General features: G+C 41.0%; 1 protein-coding gene across 2 annotated transcripts; it reads left to right on the top strand.

Moving 5' to 3' along the window:
* The first annotated feature begins 415 nt into the window (after positions 1–415).
* LOC102055605 (merlin-like) lies at positions 416–25,624 on the top strand. Of its 2 annotated transcripts, XM_055700836.1 has the most exons (20): positions 416–849; positions 2,202–2,311; positions 3,972–4,220; positions 5,712–5,829; positions 7,604–7,729; positions 8,095–8,217; positions 11,858–11,941; positions 12,744–12,812; positions 13,004–13,086; positions 14,280–14,355; positions 14,804–14,941; positions 16,686–16,760; positions 17,532–17,645; positions 18,089–18,211; positions 18,776–18,993; positions 19,891–19,993; positions 20,656–20,783; positions 21,384–21,534; positions 22,203–22,412; positions 23,443–25,624. In XM_055700836.1, the coding sequence occupies exons 3-20, from the start codon at positions 4,213–4,215 to the stop codon at positions 23,476–23,478; spliced, it is 1,983 nt and encodes a 660-aa protein (XP_055556811.1). In that variant the 5' UTR covers positions 416–849; positions 2,202–2,311; positions 3,972–4,212; the 3' UTR covers positions 23,479–25,624. The 2 variants fall into 2 exon arrangements, with proteins under 2 accessions (XP_055556811.1, XP_055556812.1); XM_055700837.1 differs by lacking the exon at positions 2,202–2,311.
* The last annotated feature ends 1,582 nt before the right edge of the window (positions 25,625–27,206 follow it).

The following is a 27,206-nucleotide window of genomic DNA, read 5'->3' as shown; positions in this document are numbered from 1 at the left end:
AGAAATTGAATTTTCTGTAAATCTGTATAAAAAATGGACAATTGGGGGGGGTGTGGAAAACCCCAAATGCCCAACTTGCAAATGGAATAATGACAAAAAGCCTTGACTATGCCATTGCCCTTGGGGTAGTGTGCTCCTGGCAGCTCATTGAGCTTGTGGTCTCTGTTCTTGTGGTGACTTCAGGCTGATGATGGGGTTTTTATTATTATTTTTATTTTTTATTTATAATTTATATGTGTTCATTTTTTTTCTTGTTGCCAAGTATTTTGGCTGCTGCCCACTTTTCAGGCTTGTTCTCTGTAGGCATTATTGTCCCATCATCTCTCACCACAGGAAGAGGGCAGGTAGGGGATTGTGTTTACTTAATGGGACATCACTGTGCAGCTTCCCTTTTTAAGGTGGCTGGGTATGGTGAGAACAGGCTATTCCTTGTATGGCTGGAGACACTGTTGGGATAGTTTGGTCAGATGCTATCAAAGGAGTTATTTGGAAGTCCATCTGCTCATACAGATACCCAAGTCAAGATTCATGGGCTTCTCTTATTTTAGTGCCTTGCTGTTTGAATTAAAGTGGAGAGAAGTTGGGAGGAGTCTTGCTGGCACAGGCAGGAAATAGTTAAGAGCCTTACATATCACCTGGGAAAGCAATTCTTTGATTTTTCAGAGGGCGCTAACATGCTGCAGTTCATAGGAAACAAAGGAAAGGGGATCAAGTATAAAAGTTGTTCTTGGATTTTATTTTCAGTGGCAGAACTTGTGAGGGCTGGATATTGATGTCTGCTGGAAAATACGGAATTTTGCATTAAAAAGAATTATTTTTTTCTTATTCATTTGGAAAATGATCTGTGAGGTAAGTCTTGATTCCGTCTGGTGACTTTAGATAGCTTCTTTTTACATTGAGAGGTAAGAAAAACCTTTGTATTGCTGACCCATTTTAAAACAGTGAATTCTTTGCTTAAATTGTTACTTGGGCAGGGCAGGGAGCACAGGCAGAAGTGTGAGTCAACAACTGTAAAAAGCCCACAATGCTTTCCTGTATTGTTAACATTCACATTGCTTGCATTAATTTCTGAGCTTAAGTATAGAAATTCAGGAACCAGGAGAAGCATAATGAGTCAGGGGAATTTGTGATTAAGAGTTGCAGTATGTATTTCAGCAATGACAGGGGACTTTCAAATTGTAGTAGTATCTATGTTAATGTACATCTGCAGTTGATGCTTCAAGCATCTTCTGTTGGTGGCTCACAAAGTACTTCCCAAACCTTGCTTCTTTAAACTACACTGTGCTCCTGAGGGTTTTATGTTTCCAGCTCTTGTAAGGACTTTGCTAGTAGATGGTACAGTTTCTGCTCCTGTGCATGTGCTGATCCTTAAGGGCAGACTTTTTCTGGCGGGGGGGTATAAGCGAGCAGTGTCACAATTGCTATTAATTCCTAGCCTGTCAGCTGTTGAGACTCGGGAAGTCTCACCTTAAAAAGTGCTACTGTTTTTTTGTGTGTGAAAACAGATGCTTTTTCACTTGAGTGTAGCTGACCAAAGTGTGATTGGATGGTAATAGATCATGCACAGTTGTCACTGAAAGCAAGTGCTGTGTGAAGGGAAATCTTTATCCTGTGGAGAGAGCCCTGCAAACTACCCTTTACCTTCGAAATGCTAAACCAAAAGTAAATTGTACTCTCACCCTTGGGAAGGTTAGTTGAAACTTGTTGCTTGAGATATTTCTCTTTGTCTAATGTACTAAATTCTGGTTGATTTATTGAGCTTTTTTTGGGAAATGCTGATTTAATATTTTTTCTCTTTGAAATTTTCAGTTAATACCGTAAGTGGCTGGTATATGGGTTATCTCCCATTTGGATAAAATGTGCTGTGCAGTAGTGTAACATGATGGCCAATCTAGTGCTGTGATATAGATAAGCATCAGTCCTTGCAAGAGTCGCCTTGCCAGTTCTTCTTGCTATTGCTTGCTGTTGCTGGTTTCCCTTGCACCCCCACGTTTTGCTCAGGCACTAGTTTCTCATTGTCAAGAAGGGAGAAGACTGCAATCCAGTCAGAGCTGCTGGATGTTGGTTCTTTCATGATGGACATGAACACACTGAAAGGCAGAATCAGGACTGTTTAGTTCCTGCAGATTATATTCCTCATCACAATTTCTGTTGCCCTCATCAAGCAAAATTTTTATCATCTTTCTGTTAATTTTCCGAAGGTGCAGGTGAAGCTGTGGACATTCGCAACTTCTGAACTATCTGTTCTGAGAGTCTGACTGGACAGGAATCTTTCATCACCCCACCCTATTTTGCATTAGTGTGTTAGTTGGTAAGGTTATGACATGCTCTGATCTATCACATTTTGCTACTTCTGGGTCTTTAGGTTAGATCCACAACAGCAGTGGCAACTGCTGAAATAAATCACTGGACCTCATGACAGAAACTCTTATCTTTAAACACGTTGCACATGATTCACAGTTAAATGTGATTAGCAGGGATCTGGAGAGTGGGTTGCTTTTGCGTTTAAATGAAAGATTGCAAACCCAGATTGTCTTATTCGGCAAGATTTCTCTTATTTGAAAAAGTTATTTTTCTAAAAACTTGACTGTTAAGTGCTTTTGCTTATGTTGTCAGTATCTGACATGCATTTATGCTATTCAGTATTAAAACCTTTTCTATTTCTTTACCAGTGCTATTGATTAAAATGCAGTTTACATTTCTTGGGAAAATTTGATATTCAAAAATGTCTCTTCACTGAGTCAGAATGTACTTTTCCGTGGAATAAAAATTCTGGAAAGGAAAAAAATGCTATTGGAAATGTTGAATAAACTATATTGTCATTTCAACCAGGTTATACAAGAAAAAAGAACAAACTTCAAAGTCAAAATTAAGCGCTCTGGTATTTTTGTCATATTTTGAGAAAATTAGTACATTCTTCTGCAGTTGTTGAATTTTATCTGTTCAGCATTTTCCATATGAAACTCTTTGAGAATGTTCTGAACTGGCCCTAATTCCAAGTTCCTGTTTAATTCAATTGGCTGTTTCAAATTACATATTAAAAATGAATTATGAAGCTTTTTTCTCCGTTGTCTTCAGCCATTGGCGTTTCTTCTAGAACTAATAGAAGGGGTTGTTTCCAGCATTGTATAGTAGTTTGTACTTTTCATGCTTTAACAGCTGTGTCCAATGGTACAATTATTTACAGTAAATCTCTGGTTTTGAAGAAAACTGGACAGGAAAGACCTTTGGAATGCAACACAAAAATATAATTTTGCTGTTAGCTGTGTTGCAGCTTGCAGATTAGAAATAAAAAAAATACTGGAATAATTACTGCTGTTTTGGATGCCTTCACATGATGCTTTCCTTGTCAATATTACTGTGGTTGTATTACACCACAGTACTATGGTTGGTTTTGGTTTTTAGAGATTCCTTTCCCCTTAATTGAGAACACTTTTCTATGCTAAGCAGAAAGGACTTGAGCTCTACTCGGAGTGCAGTGAGGTGTTGCCTGAATTATAAAGGAAGCTCACTCTGGCAAGATCTGTTTTTCACTCCTCTTTAAAGTCTTCCCTGAGGATGAGGTGGTGCCTGGGGGTGATGGGATTTGGGCTCTGGATATGCCTACTATGGCTTGCACTTGTTGTTGGTAGTGTGAACTGGCCTTTCCTAGGGCTGGTGGCAGGTACCAGCAGAAGGGCCAGTTTGGGGAGCGTGCTTTGAGGGCGTGTAGTTCCCTCTAGCCTTGAGGAAGGAGCAGATACTGTACACCGTTTTGCATAGAAGTTCAGAAAAACAGAAATTCCACCCTGTGCTTTTCCAGCATCATAATATTCTTATTGTTAGTGATTTTTTTCTTAGAGTGTAACCGGTCTGCAATTTAAGTTCATTACTTCTTGTTCTGACCATTGTGGTTATGAAGAGCAGGCATAATAATGTTTCGCCACACTTGTCCCTTCTCTGTACTAACCCATACTTTCATTTTGCCACAGATTATTTTCTAGCCCTTTGAGCTCTCCTTTGGATTCTTTCCAGTTAGCCTGTTATCTTTCCTGAAGTGTGTTGCCTCAAACTGAACAAGACTTCAGCAGAAGCTTTACAAGAGCCAACTGGAGAGAGAGAAGGACTCAGCTGATCTCAGTGGTGTCAGAAAGATAAATTTCCTCCTGAGCTTTTCTTCCCCACTTGGAGTTGCCTCAAGTACTTGTTTTCAACTCTGCCACTGATGTCCATATGATTTGGTAACTAACTCATCTGTTCTTTGCCTCAACTTCCCTACAATTTGAAAAGAAAAACTTCCGTATACATTTACCTCAAGTAGCTAAATACTACTTGAAATTTCTGGATGAGGGGCATGTGCAAAGTAGATGGAAAAAAATCAGTAATTTGCAAACCGATTTAGAGCTCAGCAGAAGCAAATAAAGGGACAAGATATTTTATAAAATCCTGGAAGATACAGGCAAATGGAACTTTTCAGTTTAGACTAGAACTTTATTTTGGAATTCCTTAAGGAGAGATTGGAAGTCTGCCACACTGTAATAGTCTTATACTGTAGGAAACCAAGAATGCCTCGGTCTCTTCTTGACCTATATAGTTCACAGACACTAACTAGGTTGTACAAGTTTGAGCTGTTAATTTTGTAAAGTAAAAGGAAAATAACTTTACAGGCTGATGTCCTGTGCTCAGAAATAAACATCAGAGAACTGCATAGTGCAGATTCACACTATCATTTAACCCCAACTTTCAACATTCGGTTTGAATGGCGTTCACAAAACCCTTGTGGCTGTGAACTAGCATGTCTCATCAATTTTCTTGATGGCATGCAGTCAGCTGTATTTAGAGTAGAAGATTTGTGAAGGAATTTTCTGTAGGTTTCTGTAAAATTAAATGTTTCACAAGAACTCCACTGGGAAAATTTCTTTTCTAAATAACTTTTATCATTGTGAGTTTAGAATGCCCAAGAGCACGTGGGAAATTCGGTGTAATTTCACTGCATGTATTCTTGGCATTTGTATCATCTTGGAGTTAAGATCTCATGCTGTAAAGAAACTCAATAGGTTAGTTGCTCAAGGAGCCATAACTGGTAGAAAAGAATTGAGTTGGATTTGATATCCTGAGATTTTGCTGTGTGATGTGGCATTCCACTGTGTTTTATAAGCAGAGCTTCCACTGATGCTTTTGGTGTTGGTACATGCTGCAGAGACCTTTGAGAAACAGACTTTTGCTTGAATATGTAAAAGATACGAGGCATGTCATATTTCTGTTGGCATTATTCAAAAGCCAGGTATTACTTTTAGGAAACTGTAAACATTCATCCATTGCAGAGTTTTGTTGCAAGAGACTGCTGAATTGCATGGATGTGGGTGATTGTGTGGAGCACAAGGGCTGGATTGGAGCTTCCCTAGATGTCCTCAGCTGTACTGAGAGGCAGGCCCCTGGATCTTGCAATGTAAGGTCTGAATGATGTTCTTCCTAGTACTACAGGAACCCAGTGTTTGCTGAGGTCCGAGGAAAGATAGTAAGGCTGTTTTGTAGCCATTTGTTTTAAGGAACAAACTAAATTTAAAGGCCAAACTAAATTTTTTGTATCAACATCCTTATTCTCTTGGCCACAAAAATGCACGTTTAAAAGTGACTTTATTTTGCAAGTTTGGACTCATCCTGCTTTGGAATCTAGCCAAGAAAATGTTACTCAATTTCAAGCTCTAAATGTAACACATGTTTGATTTCAGGTGTGGCTATCCTCATAAACTAAAAAATATGTCCATTCGAGGCCTGAAGAAGAAACAACCAAAGACTTTTAAAGTCAAAATTGTAACGGTGGATGCTGAAATGGAGTTCAGCTGTGAGGTAAGAGTCCTCAGCAGAATGCTAGAAAGATGGAGACTGATCTTTGTATTAGCAAGACACAAATTTGAAGAGCTCAGTTTATAAATTCATGGATGGTCTTAAAACTGGTCTGTTATTTTTATAAACAATGTATTACTTAGTCTCAGATGCATTCTTCTGTTAAAAAAATTTGACCGTTCAGAGTTTGAAGCTGTTTTCATTAAATCCATTTGACTGACACAGCTAAATTAGCAGTAGGCCTGCTTGCTTTGTAAGTGTTCCAGCACATGATGCAGGGCTTGTCGGTAAGTATACCTACTTCTCCACAAAACTGTTTCGTTTTTTTTTTTCATAAATGGCATAACTCCTTAAGATGCTGCCAGCCTGGGTAAAGAAGTCTGGTCAGAACTGGTCCTAAGGTGTTGCTTATAAAATAATTTCTCAAATTATACTTTAGTGCTCAGTTGATCTGGGACATTCTCTTCAAATCTGCCATTTGTAAGCTGCAGTTTGCCTCTTACTGTTGTATCTCTGTTTTGTATCTCTGGGCAGAAGAGAAAAATGATGAAATGAAAAAACTTGCTTGTCTTCTGTTGGTTACTGCTATCTAGTAAATTGGATAGGGAAATCATGACTGCAGAAAAAATATGGAAGAAAGCAAATACAGCAAGTGATCAATTGCTAAATGAATTGGACTGCACTGCTGGGAAGACAGAACTGTGCCTGATTAATTCCTACTCATCCAGGAAAAGCAAAAAAAGATGTACAGTTATTTCAAGAGGAGTTAGAAAACCGAAGTCCAATCAGATTGGCGAGTCTAATGAGACTTGGATGTTTTGGGGGGCATTTAGTATTTAATTTATTAGGTGCCTCATAGACAGAATAGATTAGTCACAAGCAGTGCACTTCTGTGATTTACTGATCTAGAATACTTGCAGGCTGATTTGTCAAAATAAAGGATTTGGAAAATCTGATTTAAAGATCAGAGTCCTTGTTAACACCAGCTTAATGTATTCCTTTGCTAGATCTCCCTTCTCCCCAAACACTGCTCTTTTGCTGGGATGATTTTCTGATTTCCATCCAAATATTGCCTAAAAGTTTTTTTTGCCATTAAGTTTTTAGCGGCTGACCCATGCAATTTGATGAAATCTTTTTAACATTTAGCCAAAAAAAAGAAACTGATGTACAGCCTCTTCAATGAAAAAAGGATATATCATACGTGTGTGAATTTTGGGACCTTTAATCAAAGGTTGCTCTCTATGGAGCCAGGCTACTAAATTACTCTAAAGACAGGCTCCTGTTCATTTAAATCAGAGTAGCATAAAGGCTTGGCTTGGTGCCACTGAAATAGCTGAGGTATGTGAACGATGGATTTATTTTCATTGTTTGGCACTTCTGCACTCTGCCGTGATACTCCTTTGATTTCCCCTGGCCTTCTCTCAGTCTCTCCAATTTATATAACTATTGAATAAGATTTTTATAAATTATTAATACAGCCTTGCTGTATCTTAGGAAATCAATAGTGCAATCCTCATTCCCTGTGCTCATGAAGTGCTTGATGCTGTGGTTAAATGACTGCAGCTGCTCTGTGAATCTTTCTCTGGAGGAGAGGAAGAGGAGGTAAACAGTGTAACTATTGCATGTTTGCTGGAGACAGCAGTAGGCATATTTCATTGCAAAGCTAGTGCTGAAATAAGAGTTCATAGGAGAAAGGCAAATGGTAGCCTAGTTTGACTAAAATGTAGCAAATTCATTCAAGACATACCTGTTCTTAATTTTCTTTTTTTTCTTTTAGATGAAGTGGAAGGGAAAGGACTTGTTTGACCTGGTGTGCCGAGCACTTGGTTTAAGGGAGACTTGGTTCTTTGGCTTGCAGTACACAATAAAAGGAATGTGCACCTGGTTAAAGATGGACAAAAAGGTATAGGAAACAAAATAAGTGTAGCAATTTTCTACTTGTAAAAAGGTCTACTATTTTTAAGCACAGGAGCTAAAGGAATGTGTTATGGGATGACTCATAATTTTAGATTATAATTTTTTAGACTAAAGTTCATTGTGTTATTTGGTCTGATTGCTTCTATCATGTTTGACCTAAAGTATCACATACCAGTCACAACTATATGCACTGATGGCTATTAGATTAAAGCTCAGCATTGCCCTTCCTTCTGAAATACAGAAAGGCTGCTTTAAGTGGGTTCTTAGCTGCTTTCTGATTTTTCTCTGGAGTATTATTTTGAGACAGTTGCGTACCATTTTTGGTGCTGATTTTATTTCATCTGTGAACAGGTTTTAGATCAAGAAATCCCCAAAGAAGATCCCATTAGCTTTCACTTTTTGGCTAAATTCTACCCAGAGAAGGTAGAAGAGGAACTGTTACAGGAAATTACTCAGCATTTATTCTTCCTTCAGGTCAGGAACATTTTTTAACCATTAATTCCTTCTGTATTTACCCCAGTCCTCTTGTATTGTCTTTGATCTTGTTGGCCGCTGTTAGTCTCAGAATGATTCTGCTGGCTTCAGCTGTATTGGTGTCTTTGTAAAGATCTCATCTTTTTTTATGAAATACAAACACTTCTCCTGACTGCTGTGGTTTTGTGTACTGGTAAGCTGACTGTTGTTTGCCTTCTGCAGATTTTTGTTCTCTTGATGGCTTCTCAGTTACTGTTTGTGCTAGGAATGGGAGTCAAATTGCTGAGACATGTAGTTTCATGTAAAATTACTTCTACACCTGGCAGTTTGGGTGTTAATTCCATGTCTACATATTCCAGACTTGTTTTGCTCCTACAGTATGTGTTAAAAATCCATGGAAGGCTGGCACTGCTTGAAGAACTGAGGCTTTTGCCCCAACTGGTCAGTGCTGAGAAGCATAAAGTGAAGCCATCATTTTTGTCAGTTTCAAGAAGTTATCTTGAACTGTCATCTGGCCTGCTCTGGCTGCAGCCAAGTTGGATGAAGAGAGTCCCAACAGCTCCTTGTCATCTTCATCTCAGACTTGCTGGTGTATCCTCTTGTGTAACCATTCCTTAACCTAATTCTTTCAAAATGAGCAGAATAAGACACCTGTTATTAGATGTATGCACTGTGTGGGGGAGTGACTACACAAGCAATTAATGGTGGCTGCTGTGAAGGTGGAGAAGAGGGAAGGAATGGTGATAAGCAGTTGGGGACAATAAGCTTTTTCACTCCGATCAGCTGCAGATGGAACAAGACCTGTAACTGCAGCCTATCCCTGAAACTAAAATTTGTGAGTTCCTAAAAATAGTCCAGGTGGTTACTGGGAGATCTTGTTGTGTGTGACTGTAGAAGGCACAGTCACTAGAAAACAATAACTCCCTAATCTGTCCTTCTTAAATCTTCATTTTTGGATTGTAGGGAAAAAGATCATAGAATTTGATAGCCATTCTGAAATACAGGTTTGTACATCTAGCAAGTTTGAAAAGGAGTGGAGCAGTGTACACAGCAAACAGGAGGTTCACCACAGTGATCCTTTTAAAGACAAAGTCTGGAGGCATCATCATATTGTCTGATAGCCTGTGATGAGAAGTGCTGTTCCCTTGGTATTTCTTCTGAAATGTCCAGACTTGTACAAGCTGACTTCTTGCAGTCAAATTAGCCAATTTGTTGTCTTCCCTACCACATTGAAGCGGGTGCCTACTACTCAGGGTAGCAGAAAATATCCCAGCCCTGGCAAATCTTCATTATAGGGAACAGAGCCCATTTGAGCTCTGCCATAGGGGCAGCTACTGAGGAGCTGCAGGACAGAAGTACTGTGCTCAAAAGCAGAGATGTTAGCTGCATGGACAGCTTGGTCTGTATGCCACGGTGATTCTTACCGATTTTAAAATTTCCATGAGATGGAAACCAGTAAAAGTAATAAAACCCATGTGTATTGATGGTAGTAGCTTTGCAGAGACAGCTTTATTTGCCACTTTTTTTTTGTTCCAGAAATTGTTAGGGTTCTTTTAGGTACATTGAAAAGTAGATAAAGGGCCAAATTTTGGAGTGCAGTGCTTAGTTATCTAAATAAAGATGCATCAACCAGGAAAACTCATGCTGTGCGCCGAAGCTGCAGCAGTAGGTATACAGGCATTGAGTTTGGAATGATCACTTGTTGGTCAGCTGTTTGTTCCAGTAGGTGTGACATCCAGCTTCTCTCCTGAGTTGCTGTAGAGTCCTCTGCAAGTTACAGCCAACGTTCTGGTGTTGCTGTGTTCTGGTAGCTTTCAGCACTATGTGTCTGTGCATGTAGACTGGGTGTATGGCATAAATTCAGTCTGCATCTGTAAATAAACACAGTAAATACCCTTGTTCCCTGAGGAGTATGTATTAATGAAGTAATGGGAAAATGCTGTTCTGAGGGTTAATATACTAACTAAACTTCATCCAGAACCCTTAACCGCTTGGCAATTTGTTTCTGAAGCTAATTTTGGAAAGGAATGAGAGGGGCAGAAGTCTTTTCCTCGTCTTTTAATCCTGATTTTTTTTTCACTTCTCTCCTTGAACCTGCCTTGACTAGCAGATATGCAATTAACAAATTCTTCTCATTCCAAAGTAGAAAAACAAGACTGAAACAAATTTGAACTTGCAAAGTTTCCTGACTATAAGAATTTAAGATCACACCTGGATGCTAATAGGGAAAACATGTACAGACATCTGGATGCCTACAGACTTCAGCTCTACTGACTATTCAGACCTTTACAAATTAATGTGGCATAACAACTTTTCGCAAAATGTGTGAATAAATGCAAATGACTAAAGCTAAATCTTGTCTTTTTATAGATTAGGTAATTTACTCCTTCATAAAGTAGCACAACAAAATGTTCTTGTAAGAACTGATCAGAAAAAAAAACCCAGAACTTATGGGGGATCTGTCTTAAGTTGTTCTGAATTCTAAAACACATGATTTGCACCATGGAGTATGAAAGCTGGAGCTTTCCAATTTGGAAGAAAAGTCTTTTCAGTCTTTTCATTCTTTCCATTTTAACAGCTCAGAAAGAATTTTCCCTGTACTATAACTCAGGTTCATATATTGTGCTCACCAGAGGCTAAATTTAAAAGAAAAACTTTCATGGTGGTTCATTTCAGTTCATAGTACGTACAGTGCCAAAGTGTATTTCTAAAGATAGCCCAGTGCTATCTCCAGTAATTTTTCTTTTTGGAAATGTTTAAGACTGTGGATAATGCAAAATTTTCTTGTCTTGTGCTTGTTAGTAGGCTAAGTACATTACACCTGAGAAGAAGATTTGTGAAGATTAATTTCCTGTTCCCTCCTTAAGTTTTCAAGTAAAAATTACACAACTAGTTTAAAACCAAGCGAGATCTTACAAACTATTACACCTCTGATCTTGGTAGCACCATAGATTATTAAAACAAAAAGTATGTTAAAATGCTTTACCATTTATACTGAGCTTTTATTTTTAAGCCCTTATGTTTTTGTTGTGCTTGGACCACTGTAGCTGAATAAGTGCCCTATTAGCTTCTCTTTGTGGGGTCTCCTTTATTCTCTCTTTCTGGAAAGCTTTAGAATGTGCTATTACAATTTTCAGTATGTCTCTGTCCTTGGCAAGATCAGTCATCTGGACAGCCCTGAGCTGTATGGTCTGGTTGGACCTGCTTTGACCAGGTGACCTCCAGAGGTCCCTTCCAACTTAAAATTTGATGATTTACATGTAAAGTTAACTTTTCAAGAGCAGGAAGATAAAGAGCTGTTAAAAGGAGTGAAGTGCAGACAATAAAATTAATGTTTTGTAGCAGATTCTTTTTCAGAACTCCTTTATATAAATGTGTGAGGTAGCCAATTGGCATTTCTGTGAACTTAAAATTAAGACACTTTACCTTTCAAAAGTTGTTTGTGGTTGGTTTTTTTTCATTAAATGTAATGCTAAGTAAAGGCTTCCTGTGTTTCTGAATGCCATTTTATTGTTGCTGTTAACTCATAAAGGTGGTTTGGTGCCAAGTTATAGTCCAGGCATGCCTAATTTCATTTCGAGCCTGATATAAGTCCTGACTTAAAGCTTCTTTAACTTACTCCCCTTTTCTCTTGATTTAGGTTAAGAAACAAATACTGGATGAGGAAATCTATTGTTCTCCAGAAGCAACAGTTTTACTGGCTTCTTATGCTGTTCAGGCCAAGGTTTGTGTATAGAAATGCTCTCTTTTTATTTATTTTTTTCTTTTTAACCAACACATATACATGGTGGCATGCAAAACACAGCAGTGTTAAAATTTGCTATTAAAGTAGATCATCCTGGGAGTACAGGTGCAGCTAGAAAAATAGGCGTTAGATATTATTCCAAGGATTTTGTTGTTATATTCTATGCTTATATATTATACTTCTGCAATGTAGGGAATTTCTTTGGACCTAACATTTTAATGTAATCTTTCTTCCAGCTAGAATTATTTCCTGTTGTTTTAAAAAAAAGTCCCTGGATACAGCAGGTGCTGATACCAGAGCTCACAATGGAAGGACATGATGTATTTTAATATCTCCCAGAACACAGTTCACTTTGCCACTGAGAGCCAAACTTACACAATGGCAGGAGGTGAACACAAATTCTGAGTAGGGCTGGCCCTCTGCAGCAGCCCAGCCTATATGCAGTAGGCTATAGGAGTAGGGGAGCTTACACACCTGAATGTAGCCTGTAGTTTGGAGGAGGGTATGAAGTCATGGGAGATTCCTTCATACCTGGGGTTGCTGAGGGCTGATGGTTATAGGCTGCCGTAGTTGGCTGTATTGGAGCCATGTGCATAGCACAAAGGCTGGAAGTAACTTCCATGGACAGTTCAGATGAGGGGAGCCTGTCTGTTATGTGTTACTCTGTATGCAGGAGAACCAGAACAAAATCTGTCTCAAGCAATCGCATCAAACTACAGAAACAAGTTCTTTAGTGTTCTGCATCCAAAAAACTGAAGTTTCTTTTCTTTTCTTGGGACAGTATGGTGACTATGATCCAAGCTTTCATGAGCCAGGCTTTCTAGCCCATGATGAACTTTTACCCAAAAGGGTAAGTCTTTATTCTGTATAAAACCAAATCTTTGAGTATACTCTTTGCAACATGGATATTGCTGTGGGATTAACCAGAGCATTAGAAACAGTTTGCCCTGAACTTGGCAAAATGAGCTGTGATTGCTTGAGAGAGGCAGCACATATATTTATATCTTCAAAGGACAAAAAACCTCCTTCCTTTTTGTGTAGGTCCTCAGGCAGTATCAGCTGACAGCCGAGATGTGGGAAGAAAAGATTACTGCTTGGTATGCTGAACATAGGGGTATTGCCAGGTATTGAAATTTCATTTTTTGGAAATCCTGTACATTTCAGTAACTGGTTATTTGCTCTCTTCAGTGAAATTTGGCTTCTAGAGAGCGAGCAAAGAAATAATTGGTTTCCATGCTGTGATGTTAATAGGTTAAGCTGTAACCAAGGATAAAAACACCCACTCATGTGGGGTAAAAAGTCTTGTGTAGGGCTCAAAGTGCTTTTAAACTGGACTTGCTTTGAAGTGAACAGAGGAGCTGAGGGCTGTTGCAGAACTTCATGACCTAGTGTATCTAAAACAGGAGTCCTGTCTCAGCAGAGTCCATGCATACTAGCAGAGAGAAATTCCTCCAGAAAGTCTGAGTTGTGTTGAATTTGCAGTTAGCCCGGAGAGTTTAGCCTTTTCTTTTAAGGCTGTTATCTATCTGGGGTTGCTGGTGTGTCTGCCATACACAGCCGCTGCCTTTCTGGAGCCATATCACACCAGTCTCCCCCTAGAATAAAAAGAATGAATCCAACATATTTTATACCTTATGAAAATCATGGCTCAAGAGTATCAGCATACTTATCAAGGAACCAAAACAGTAAAGACACAGCATCATAGTTCCAGGACTGAGTTTTGATGGTAGTCCATGTGGACATTCAGCATGCCTGGAAACTCAATTAAACAAAAAGCAGGAGCTGTTGGCACCCAGAGACAGCCTTTCGGTTCAGTTTCTCTTTGACTGTTGTAGGTACCTCTGCACTATTTTTACTGTTCTCCTCAAGACTTATTGAGGCATTATCTTGAAGGGAGAAGAACTGTGGGTGGAGAGATTCTCACCCTTCTTTGGCCTCTGCCTGAAACTGTTTAGAACTTGTTCAGTACTCATTTCTCAACGAACACTATTTCCTGAAGGAAATATCTTCATGTCATGGAAAACAATGGTAGGGTAGATTTCCAAGACATAATAATGATGGAGTGGCAAAACTAATGCAAGGATAAGACTTTTAATAAAATTACACTAAACGTGATTCAAAATAGGTACAGCTGTACTGTCTTTAATCTGTAAAGATGCTGGCTTTATTATCTTTTTCCTGTTGAGAGGAAGATGGCAAAATTAGAGAAAATACAAAGGACCAGATTGTCTGTTCTTTTCTAAGTGGGAAATGTAGTCAGCTAAGAGAGAAAGGTTGGAAAGGAATGTCCAAGTGTAATCATGGCCTTATTCTTTAGGGATGAAGCTGAGATGAACTACCTGAAAATTGCCCAAGACTTGGAAATGTATGGTGTCAATTATTTTCCAATTGCTGTAAGTGCTTTATTTTAGCAGTTTTCAATAGCTGTAGATGATGGTACTGCCCTTTTAAAATCCTCCAGGGAGTCTGGAACTGGGACTCCTGACTTCTGCTTTTCTCTGCTGATGGTGGGCTGTGTACTGATTGTCCTGACTTGGTTTACTTGCCTGCTAAATGAGTAGGTGAATAAAACGGTAAAGATTAATGTTTTACAATCTGACAAATGTCTTGAGTAGCTCTGGGTATGTAATAGGAAGGAGAAATAGACTAAAAGTTTGAGCTGCTCTAGTCAACCTAGAAGACTGGTTTTATTAGCTAGCAGCGACAACATTTGTAATATTTTCTGGGAACATCTATTTCCTAAAAATACAGATAAATATCAGTGCATTAGAATAGGTATGGTTCTTGTCTGTGGTTGTTTGTCACCATAAATGGCATTTACTGATATCTATTGTTTTTTAGCAAAATAAAAACCATACAGATCTCCTACTTGGAGTTGATGCCAAAGGTATTCATATCTACAGCATTAATAACAGGTTCTCTCCAAATAAGTCGTTTGAGTGGAGTGCTATCAGAAACATTTCCTATAGTGAGAAAGAGGTATGATGGCTTTGATATATTATTCTTTTTATACAGACATGGGTGTGGGCTGGGATTCTTGGAACAGGCTGAAAGCTGTCTCTGTTTAAATAATTTGGGGGAGAAGGGGAAAATCATAGGGAGCTTTGTTACGAAACTAAAAATAACAGACCTGCCTTTCAGATGTGCTGCATAACCTTGGTTCCCCTAGGAGACAGAGGCTGCTGTGAGCTCTCCAGCATTGTGGAGCCCTCTGTTCTGGTTCCTTCCCTGCTGCTTGTCCTTTGCAAAACAAGTGTGTTGATCTCTGAAAAAGATAGATATTATGAATGCCACCATGACTAGCTTCTTTGGTTAACTCAGCAGGAATTAGATGATCCATAAAACTTTATGTCATTTTCACATGCAGAAGCTGTCCTTGTAGATGAGGTCTGAAGCACTGTGACAGGAGGAGACATGCAGGGAGATATGCACGTTTTTCTGCCTGATTTCTGCTGGTTTGTCAGTACATGATTTCAGCCTTCAGCACAACCCTGCCATTGCAATTTCACTGTGATTTCAGAGTCCATCTTTTACTTGTAGAAAGTACAGTGGGAAGGGGCTGAAATTCAGTCTCATTGCAAATCATGAGGCTGCATGGAAGGCTATAATCAGAAAAACGAAACCAGAAAAACTACGTTGATACTGGAATGCTTGGAATTTGTCAGCCAAAGGACAGCACAGCCTTTTCCATTTTCTGTGGGCCTATTGAAAAAACACTGAGGATGAGATTTGCTGTCCGGAGTTAGATGTGCAGACATTAACTCAGGCAGGGCAGCCTACAGGAGTTCCACCTCCAAAAAGTTTTTGGTTCTTGCATAACACTAAACTTCCCTTCTGGTCTGTGAATAAACTGCTTTAACTCCCTATTGCTGGGAAATTCGGCAGCTCTATATTAAAGCTCCACTGTATTTGGTGACACATTCACATCCCTGCTCCTCACAAGGCAACACATTCAACCAGTTATTACCTACAGGGTGAAGCAAGCTGTAGGACATTATGATCTTGGTGACTTGGCCTGAAATTATACATTGCATTGCAAATGAGGTATAGGAATAGAGTGCTGCTAACCCATGAGTCACAGAAAACAGGATCTTAAAGAATGGAGCCATACTTTGTTATGCAGCTGAATCAAGCACAGCTTACAAAGTGAAACAGGGTGTACTGACCTGGAAGCATGAAAGCCCTTCATGTTGTCTGGAAACGGTTTGGGAGATAGGGCTGAAAATGTGAGAAGACAGGACTGATGGTCAGAAGAACAAGTCCTTCAGGCCCTTGATACATTTTGTTTACATCTGCAGTGATTGGTATTCAGAGAGGTGTTTGACATCTCCTTGACTTTAAGAATGACTGCTTCTGGGGATTAGTAATGTATTCTGTTTCCTGATAACCAGTGCTTGTTCCAGTGTTCCTGGTATAGTATGCGGTGCACAGGTGGTGGTGTTATGAAAACTGCCATCCAAACCAGCACCGGGGTGGATCTGTAGGAGGCTTTATCTTCTAACATAGCCTGCTACAGAAGCAGATGAGGAACTTGTGTAACAGCAACCCTGGTTCTGATTCTTTTGAGCAAAACATTTTTGCATTACTCTCCCCACGTTTGTGGCATAAATCACTGCTTCCCTGAAAAGAAGGGGAGATGGGCTAAAGTTTGCATTAGTATTAATAGTTTCAGCTTTGTTTTTCTTCTCACTGTTTCCTTTCTTTTTTTCTTTTGCTTGTGTAGTTAACTATTAAACCTCTTGACAAAAAAGCAGAAGTCTTCAAGTTCTTTTCCTCTCAGCTCAAAGTGAACAAATTGGTAAGAGTCCTGTTTCCTTTCTTTAAAACAGCTTGGTAATATTGATATCTGAGTGACAAATGTTGTGTGTAAAAACTGTGGAGAGGCTAGGGAGCACTGTGTTTCAGCATGTGTTTTCCTGAGGATTGTTCTGTCTGGGAAGTCATGGTACATACACTTGTCCTCTCTGGGCAGGGGAGATGATGGCTGGAAAGCAAGATGTGAAGGAAGGCCCAAATCACAAAGGGAAATCCAGCTACTGGAAGGGGAGGATGTAGTGTATGGAGAGGTACAAAGCCACTGCAGCATCTGCCTATCTGGCAGCTGTGGGTTCTTAATCAGCTACTGCCTCTCCTTTTCTGGGAGAAGCAACAAGGAAGAAACCTAATCAGCTGGCTAATTGTATCATCACTGATTGCTTCCTAGCACAACCACAGGGGCTGGGTCACTTCTCAGTGAGTTTGTGGAGGGGCCAACACAGGTGATGATTCCCACAGCTATGTCTTGTATACTCTTGGCCTAGATCTGTTGCCTGTTCATATTTGGGAAAATGGAACTGGAGGCCCATGAAGGACAGCTCCTCATCCTGTTATGAACTTTTCTGAACTATTACGTACCTGGGCGTGAGCCTGCCCTGGGTGCTGATTTTCATGGGAGGGAAGCAACTGCCAGCATTTGTGCTGAAGTTAGAATTGTCAGCTTTTGTCCTGTGAGGTCAGTGTGGGGCTCTTTGCCCTTCTGGCTGGAGCACAAGTATATCAAGATCGCATTTGCTCTGCTTTTCCTATCCAGATTTTGCAGTTGTGCATTGGAAACCATGACCTATTTATGAGGAGAAGAAAAGTGGACTCAATAGAGATCCAGCAAATGAAAGCACAAGCCAGGGAAGAAAAAGCTAGAAAAAAGGTAAATTCTTTCTGCTTCTCTATTGTTAAAAACACTGATTATTATTCCAGCTGGTGCCCTTGCTGTCCATGCATTGCATCAATATGTGAGTGTGGGAGGTGAGCAAGTGCAGCAGGATTGAATGTGGGAACAGCTGTAGTGTGTGTACAGCATCTGAGGATGTAAGTGATGTTTGTGAAACTGAACAGGTGATTGCAAAGATTTGGGGTACATAACAGAATGATCCAAGTGCTCTTCCAGCAGTCTGAAACAGCCAGTATTACCTGTTTGAGGGGTTGAGTGCTGCAGGGTGCAAGCAGCTTCAGCATTGCATCTCTGGTGAGTATCAGTCCACCAGCTAGTGAGCAGTCCGTTCTTCATTAGATTAATTTGCTGTGCTGCCTCAGGCCCAGATGAGATTCTGCTGCAAACCCACAACATGGTATTGCTCATTCTATTTCCAGATGGAGAATCAAAGGCTGGCCAGGGAGAAGCAACTCCGAGAAGAAGCTGAGCGAGCCAAAGAAGAGCTGGAAAGGCGTCTTTTCCAGCTGGAAGATGAAGCCAGGCAGGCCAATGAGGCGCTGGTGAGTAGCACATTAGTCTGAATAGTCTTGTGCTTGACAGGCTTTCTTGGTTTGGAAGCATTTTTTTCTTTTCTTATGGTTCCTGTGAGATACAAGGCTGGAGATTTTTTGACGGCTGGTGGAGAGGGCATGCTGGAATACCTGGGAAAACTCTGATCTGCCATAATCTCAATTTGCCATGAGCCATTTGTTCCCTGTATTTGGTTCACAGTGATTTCTTCAGGCAAAGAGGGAAGAAAGGAAGCAAGCAACCTTGGAGCTGAAATTGGCAGAAAGGGGCATGGTGCACTGGCAACTGAAGGGGCCAGCTTCAATTTTTGGTTAGTCTTTCTCCAGCCTTAAGCAAATGTGTCGTCTTGCTTTGTAAATGTGAGAGGCAGGAAGTCAGGCAATACTGAAGCAGAGGAGGAGCACCAGACCCTACAGTTGTTTACTATAATTTTTATTTTAAGGAAAAATATTGTTATCACTTGATCTTTTGGGAAAAGATGTCCTCTTCCTGACTGTGTGCAGTGGTGATTTTGTAGATGCTAGGCAGGGTAACTAACATAAATTGTTTCTTAGCTCCGATCCCAGGAAGCAGCAGAGTTGCTGGCTGAGAAAGCTCAGATTGCAGAAGAAGAGGCAAAATTGCTGGCCCAGAATGCTGCAGAAGCTGAGCAAGAGCGACAGAGGCTGGAGATCACAGCCCTGAAAACCAAGGAGGAGAAACGCCTGATGGAGCAAAAGATGCGAGAGGCAGAGCTGATAGCAGTGAAGCTGGTGAAGGAGTCTGACCGGAGGTTAGATATGCTTCAGTGGGGTTGTGTGGTCTCTACTGGGATGCCTGGGTCGAAAGAATGCTGCTTTTCTCAAAGCTAAGCCCAGGAAGGAGGGATTGTTCCTGAAGCAACACTTCAGAATGGCTAAGACTTCTTGCATCTTGTTTCACCTGGTACCGGTGGTTGTGATGCAGGTCAAAGATTTTACAGATAATTAGATGCAAGGCTTTAGAGAAGTTTAGTATTAAAGATCCAGAATGCAGAAGCATTTCCTATTTAGCATTATCAAAAGAACACTGGCTACTATCTATCTAAATTTACCAGTCTGTATACCCTGTGAGTTATGAGGCTGTTTTCATTCATTAGTGCCAAGTGATGATCTCTTGTATCCCTTTCAGATCTTTGAGAAGTGTAAATCAGGTAAACTCGTGTGGAATACAAGCTACTCTAGAAGTGTTTGCTTGTTCCATAACACTGTGCTGCCTGAAGATGCAGAGCAGACCAGTGTTAACTGGGGATGTTTAACCTTACTATTAAGGGCCTTCTGATTGTTTTAGGATACTGCCAAAAAGCTTGCCAAAATAAAGAGTAGATATGTTGCAGCTTTCCCCACCTCAGGGAGGATTTCTGACAGCTTGGAGAATCTGTATCAGCAGGTCGTAACTGAGCCCAAGGAAATCAGGAGTAGGAAAAACATGTTAATTCAGCCAGTTTGTACAGGATTGTCTTTGAAAGCATGTGTCATGCTGTGTCCAGTTAGTTCTCCACATGACCATCCTACCACAAGTCTCTGGGTAAAGGAATCACAGTAATGGATGTCATTCTCTGGAAGCTAGTGAAGTGTGTAGCTCTGAAATCCATGTGTTGCTTCTACTGTGGAAATAATCAATCATTTACGTCAGGATATTTGTCTTACAGAGCCAAGGAAGCAGAGCATCTGAAACAAGATCTGCATGAAGCCAGAGAGGCTGAACGGAAAGCGAAGCAGAAACTCTTAGACATAACGAGGCTTAATTACCCTGTAAGTTTCTGCTTTACTAGCCACCACTTAATCTTCAGAGATTTTGATTCCATTTTTATAGCCCACATCAAGTTGAGTAGTGGCATATCTATATCCAGCTAGGGGGTGAACACCTATAGGATCAACTGGTGCTTAAATAGGGTGGAGGTTGTATTTGTTCAGGGCAGTGAGGATGAGAAAGACAAGACAAAAGTTAAAAACAGGACTGATGTTGGGACTTAGTCAGTATTAGGCATGAATGCTCTCTCTGCCATCTCAGACAGTACTTTGTGGTGATGGTTGTGCTGTGTTGTCCTGGCATGTAAATTGCCCATGAGTGTCTTCAGGCAAAGCAGAAGGAGCTGTCTTCAGCAAGAAGGCAGTACTAAGGCTGTGTGCCCCAGCTCCCTCTCCTGCTCCAGTCTTGCTGTGGATGTGTTTCCATTCTTTGCTGAAATAGGATTATTGCAGCCAGGATGCTCCTCTGCCCTTGGATCTGTGGGTTGTGGACTTCAGCAGTTCATCTGGGGCTACTCAGGTAGAAGGGAAGGGCTGCAGGAGTGTCTGTGTGTCTGAGAATCCATGGGTAACTTATAAAATGCTCAGCATGGCATTTTTGCAGAAGCTGGGGGGAGAAACCCGAAATCAAATCTTACTGACAGTGCTTGTGTTCCCTCCTTCAGCATGTGGTCAAGTACCCGCAGTACTCCCCAACTGACACCAGAGATGTCAACTTTGACAAAGGATCCATAAAGCTGGATTTGAAGGACATTGACCTCAAGAGACTGTCCTTTGAGATAGAGAGAGAGAGGTATCAGTATGCTAATGGTGTAAATAAATGAAAATGTTAATCATGGAAAGTACAGAAAGGAAGGAAAAAAACCTCTGGGAATCAGTTTCATCCTGTTAATAACTCAGGATGGCCTCCTACTTGTACATATGGCTGGAGGCCTTTTACTGAGCTGGTGTGGATTATGTCTTTGTAAGATTAGCTGTTTAGAGGAAGAGTGTTCTGGTGGCATCAAACCATGACAAGTCCCAGAACCCTTCTGTCCTGGGAGGGCATTGTCAGGGGTACACTTTGCTGGAGTAACAGTGTGTTAGCAGACAGAAGTTTCCCTCTAGTGTTAAAGTATAGTATTGCTTTGATCTAATACATCGAGAGGTTTTTCCTCTCTTGGTCTGGCAGGAAATGCTTGATAAAAAAAAAGTCGTGTGTGAACCCTGAAGGGTGGAAGCAAACCCCCTCCTCACTGGGTCAGGGGAGTCAGGCTGACATGTGCCATACTTAATTTTGTCTATCAAAAAACCAGAATGAAGTGAAGACTTTCCTCTCTCCTCCTTCCATACATAACTATTCTTGCGCTGTGTCATGCCAATAAGCTTTTTATCTCCAATCTGTGGACTACAGGCTAGACTACTTAGAAAAAAGCAGAAAATTTGAAGATCGACTGAAGGAACTGAAGTCTGAAATTCATGCTTTGAAATTGGAAGAAAAACAGTCTGGGCTTTACTGTCATTGGAATGAAGTACTGGGATCCTTGGATCGCTCCTTAGGAAATGTATGTACCTGCCTCTTTTTTTTTCAACATGGACCATAAAAGAGAACAGTGTGGGTGTGCCAAAGGTAGTTGCTGTATTTCAGCTCAAGGCACATGCTTTAGTACCCTTGATAGCAAAATATTAAAAGTGTGAACACAGACAAGGAAAATTCATGTCAAAACAAAATCTAACGAGTTTTTTCTGGGTGGGATACCCGTACCATAAGCAAACAATAATCATCTTATTTTACGGATTATGAAATCATAGTAAGGGCTTAAGGTCTTAGAGCAAACTAAATTGCTGTAATTTAATAACACATTTAAGTGTGGTTCATCATAGTTTGCAAAACATTTTCATTTATGTGCTTTGTGGTTGTCTTGGTGTATTTTTTTAAGGCAGTGAGGAACTAAACCCAGATTTTTGTTGTAAGTTTCTTGTTATTTATATAAACGTGGCAGCCTCTTCCTTAGCCAGTGCCAGAATAGGGCTGGCTTTGTCTCTCCAGGTTGTTCCATGTGTGGCAAAGATGGCTCTGAGTCAATAGTTTTACAGAGAGGAGAGTGGCTTGGAAAAATTATTAGGGGAAGATGGCCTTTATTTTCTGACTATGCTTCTGACGTTCTCTTTGGCTTGATGAGTGTTGATATAGAGAAGGCATTAAATTTCCGTGTGTTCTTTTCTTTTAAAGACGTCACCATGGATGAAAGCCTTCGAAACTGGAGAATCATTGGATATAAATCTTCAAAGACCTTTCCCTGCTTACTCATTAAATACTACAAGCAGTTGGCCTTGTACCAACAAAATTCAACACACAGTGCCAGTGGAAAAATCATCTTTTCAAGCAGATTCCTTGGTTGCCAACAGTGTGGGCACAGGAACCAGAAAACAGATTGTAAAGGTAATCGGATTTCTAAGTAAATTTCCAAATGTTGACTAAAAGTTGTGCGTTTCAGAGAGGTAAAGAGTGGTTGGCTTTAAGGACCTGTTCTGTCCAGCTCTGTCACAGCCTCTCTGATGACAAGTCAGTGCGTGGCTGTTGCATGAGTTTGGGGACTCTGCGCTGGCACACTTCAGGACAGTTTATAACTTGAGGCCACCTGTTTTTTCTCACTTATGATCTAAGCTGGAATGCAAAGCTGTAAGCCTTGGTAAATGAAATTGAGATACCTGTATGCAGCAGGAGGATCTGTGTTAAATTTTACTTTTATCAGCCAATTTTGAAAATGAGAATATGCTCCCAGCTACAGAGAGCTTAAAACATACTGTGCCTGTCTTCTGGTTTTAAGGGGCAGGGAGTAAGATACCAATAAATGCCTAGACTTCCTACAGTTTGGTGCTCTGCTGATGTATTCCCTGTCAAAGAGTCCTGAAGAGCTAATGAGCTGGGTCTTATGAAAAAACGCCCACCAACCTGCTTTTAAATTTCACTACCATGGAGAGTCTAGTATGCATTTGAGAAGAACTGTAAGGGCATGCGGTCTTGAACAGTGGGAAGAAAATCGGCTTTCTCTAGGCAATGCTAATTGTGCAAGGTATTTGGAATAAAGCAAGCTTGATATATTTGCTGCTGTTTTACATGAACAAAGCTGAGGGTGCTTAGGATTGGTTAGAGACTCTCGTGTAACATTCAAGCCCTGAATCTTCAGGGTTGTGTGCTTAGAACTAGAAGGCACACAGCTGAATGTAGCAACAGATGAGGAAGCAGCTTTTTCTAATGCAAGTAACAGAAGCAACTTTTAAAACTAACCTAATCCAAACAGCAGAGATGAGGCAAATATGCTTGTTTCAAGAAGAAAGAAAAAGCTATTGCAGGGTATCTTGCAAAGGGCTCCAGAGCTGGAGGTAAAGGAAGAACCGGACCAAAGCAAGCTACTTGGTTTTAAGTAGTTCAGGGCAGAACTAATTTTTCCTATTTGATTTACCTGTAGGTTCAGCAGCATGACTCGGATGTGATCTACATTTGAAGCCTCTTGTTTCCTTACCAGACTGGTAAATCCTGGTGGCCATCTTTTTGGCTGCTGCAAAATGCACCTATATGAGGACACTTGCACAGCTCTGCTGACAGGCATCAGCACAAGAGACATGCTACTGTAGTTAGAGCGGTGTCATTCAGCTTCCAAGTAGATAATGTAAGCTGGGAGAGCTAAAACTGCCAGTATAAAAGGGCTAGTGTCTTTGGGTACAATGGTAAACATACAAACCCAGAGGAGTGTTGTTTACTACTTATGCACTTTTGAAGAAACACTTCAGACTTCGCTAAACCTTCTTCCCCCAGGTGTTTTTACCTACTGACTTAGCAGTATGGTACTGTACTCTTGTAGAAAGGATGCTAGGCAGCAAGTTTCCAGGAGATGTTTGGGATGAGGGAAAAAAAATATTGTACATTAACTTGGTGTTTACCTACACAATAGACTGATCATGTTTTTGGTCCGATCCGTAGGACAAGACTCCCATAGAGTTGCTCAACATTTTAGTGTTTGCCTTCCAAATATTTTTTCCTTGGCTTCCCCAAACATTTCTTAGTTCACTTAATTGATCTGCATTTCTCTATGAGAAATGTCAGCTTTTAATTCCAGATGTAGGAGTGGACATCTTCAAATACCTCTCATTCCTGGGGGAATCCTTTGTTTGGAATGCAAAGCTTCTGTTCTCTCTACAGCTTCTGACTAGGGCCAAGCACTTTCTGTTGCTTTTGCTGTTCCAGCAAACTTTGCATACATTAACTTGTTTCCCGTTCTGTGTAACACAGCTTACAAATTAGACAAAGACAAAAGATGCTATCGGTATCTGCTAAAGCTGGACTTGTTTCTGATGGAGGGGTGCATGCAGCAAAATGTCTGCCTCATTAGTAAAACCTACTTGCGTTTTGTGTGTGTTTAAATGTCTGTTTCACCATAAATCTTTGTTCTGAGTACTTCTGGGGAAGCAGATAATATGCAGGTGTAGCGACAGTAGCAGCACAGCTGAGCATGTGACATGTGATGTAAAAATTAACATTAATGTTAAATGTGTTGTTCTAAAAGCCAAGCTTCAAAAAACCACCATTCAATAAAAAGCTTCAATTTCTACTTGCTAGTAACAGCTTTGAACTGAATGTTGGGTCAATATTACAACAATAACAAGGCAAGTTCTAAGAACAAACACACAAATCTCCTCTGTCCACAACTCTGACAGACTGAGAGCACGGTGGGGGATAGCATCTGTAGCCAGCTCTGTTCTCAGACTTTTACCAGTCATGACACTTACACAGGAAGATGCACATAATGGCGATCTGCGGTGGTGTTCGGTTGTCTTGTTTTCTCAGCCTTGAGATAAATTACTGCCTTAGGTGGGTGGGTGGGGTGCATTAATTCTCTTTACAGCTCTGATATGAGATGTTTGCAGGCTGTTGGCAATTGCATGGATAGTTTCTGATCTGTCTGGGAAGAGCCTTGTGTGTGAGATGGAGAAGCTGTCAGAGGTATCAGACTGAAAAGGCAGATGTAGCCAAGGTGCCAAGGGGTTATGTAGGTGGCACTGACCAGGACTTAGACAGTGATGAGACAGGAAATAGTGCTAGAGGAAAACAGTGCAGAACAATTCTGGATGCGGCATTCTTGGATTTGGGGGTGGGGAGGAGTGCTGGGATTTCACTGGTTCTTCTTTTCCTGTTGCATCTTTTTGGTGTGTATCTTGCTGCAGATAACTAAGCTTGTACCCTCATTCTGTCACGTGTGCTGGGGCTTCCTTTTGCTTTTGTGTCTGAGCTGCATCATGGTCTAGGACATAGAGGAAGAGAACTGCTCCAAATGCAGGTTAATTTCTGTGGGCTTGGTCCTGTGTATCACAGTGAACAAAAGGACAGGGTCACACTGCTGCCAGCTTAAAAATGAAGCCTATCTGCCCAAGCTGTCCTCAGCCTGCTGGCTCACAGGTATTCTCGCTGTGCATTGCTCATGCGCAACGCTATCTTCCTGCATACTTGTATGGGTGTTTGAAAGATTAGCTGGGGTAAGAGAAGCAGGGATCTGCTGGAGAAATATCTGCACAACCACAGATGGAGTCAGATGCTGTTGCTGGGAGGGCACTGTGAAGAGAAGTGCCACCTGGGCATCAGTTTACTTAAAGCCTAAATAAATATTTGCGGCAATTAAAATTTCTGTGTTGGTGCTTCTGGTGCTCATAGTCACATGCAGTATTGACCACTTCTTAAAACAGGCAGCTACAGATGTGTGAGGAGGATGTGTCTTTCAGTTGAAGAATGAGAAGTGTGAGCCCTGGTATCCCCCAAAGCAGGGAAGAGAACATAGATACCTTGTCCTAATCCGTAATGGCAAGATTTGTCACCCTAAAGAGTGAGGTATTTATCTAATGATGCTGTTGCCGTTTTTTGAACACTTGAAGCCCAACATACAGCTGATAATGGTGAAGACCTGTGGACCTGCAGGCAGTAGTCAGCAGATGGTGCTGCGATGCTGTGATGCTGCACAGCTCTGCTCTGCACTGGCTCAGAAAGACCTGGCTTGGATAACCCTGCATTGCTCCATGCAAAATCTCTGCCAATTTGTATGTTCCCACACTAGCCTGAACTTGCTTCCGTTCTCTTCCTGCGGTTTAACCTGACATAATTTTTGATGGGGATTCAAAATATACAAGCACTATACTCTGAGAAGGGATTATTGCATTAACAACTTTGTCCCATGGGTATGAGCTAACTCCCCATATTACCAAAAAGAAAATCCTATAATAGTTCTGACACATCATTGTCATCAGACTGTGCAAAAGGCCTCCTGAGTGGATTTCATCCATGACTGCCAGAAGCATGTGGGACCCTGCGTGTCTGGTGGTGCTATGTGTTATATTCCTTAATGCTATTTGAAACAAGCATAGGCCTGTTAAATTTGCAGAGAATGGAGGAATTGTGGTGGGTAGTCTAAAGAGGGTGGGAGAGGCCTGAGAACAGTCTCAAGGGTCACTGCAAGGAGGAAAGAACAAATTCATTCTTTGTTTTCCTGTTGGAGGAGATGCAATGTTCTGGTCTCAAACTACAGCAAAAAATGGAAGAAAAAAATAATGCAGCAGTGAGGAAGTGCTAATAGATCACCTAGAGAGCAAAGCAGTCTGTTCCTGGAGTGACACAGTGAATGCTGATCTTCTGTGTGGAAGCTGATGACTCGCCCTAGCCCTGTTTTCCATGTTTCTCTGAAAAACCACTTGTTTTAATCCCAAGGGGCTTTCTCTGCCCTCATAAAAACCTTAGATTGGGAAACTGCTTGCTTGGTTCTTGCTCAGCGGGGTGCTCCTGATCTGAGCTGTGGGAGCCAGCAAATGCTGTTTAGGCCTTTAGAGACAGCATGTTGCTCCAGGGACCTGGCTCTTAGAGACCAGCTGGTTCGTACTCACCTAGCCTGCATCCGGGTTGCCCCTGGCCCTGGAAGGTGGGCACTACAGGGCATGTGGCTGATCCCCGAGTCATCTGCTCTTGACCTTTTTCTCCCTGCGCTGCTGCTGTTAAAGAGTCCAGTCACCGGCAGCAAGATGAGTTTGCATGCTGCCTTCACAGACTGCTGGTGCAGAGCTATGCACAAGCAAGCTTCTTCCTCCTCTTCCTGGTAAGCAGGCTGCCGTCCCTGCATCTCTTTGTGGTGTCACCTCACTTCTCTGGAGCCTCATGCATTCTGAGCCTGTTCTCTTGTACCCAAGGTGTTTGTTC

Source organism: Falco cherrug, chromosome 1 (genome assembly GCF_023634085.1).
Source record: "Falco cherrug isolate bFalChe1 chromosome 1, bFalChe1.pri, whole genome shotgun sequence".
In the NCBI taxonomy this organism is placed as follows: Eukaryota; Metazoa; Chordata; class Aves; order Falconiformes; family Falconidae; genus Falco; species Falco cherrug.
The sequence above is the reverse complement of the archived record's forward strand: the minus strand, read 5'-3'. Positions and strand labels throughout refer to the sequence as shown.

What these genes read in the sequence shown, in the direction of transcription:
- LOC102055605 (XM_055700837.1), top strand. An exon ending in CTTATGCTGTTCAGGCCAAG is followed by an intron (nt 11,942 to 12,743) that starts GTTTGTGTATAG and finishes TTCTTGGGACAG; the next exon opens with TATGGTGACTATGATCCAAG. An exon ending in TTTCCTATAGTGAGAAAGAG is followed by an intron (nt 14,942 to 16,685) that starts GTATGATGGCTT and finishes TTGCTTGTGTAG; the next exon opens with TTAACTATTAAACCTCTTGA.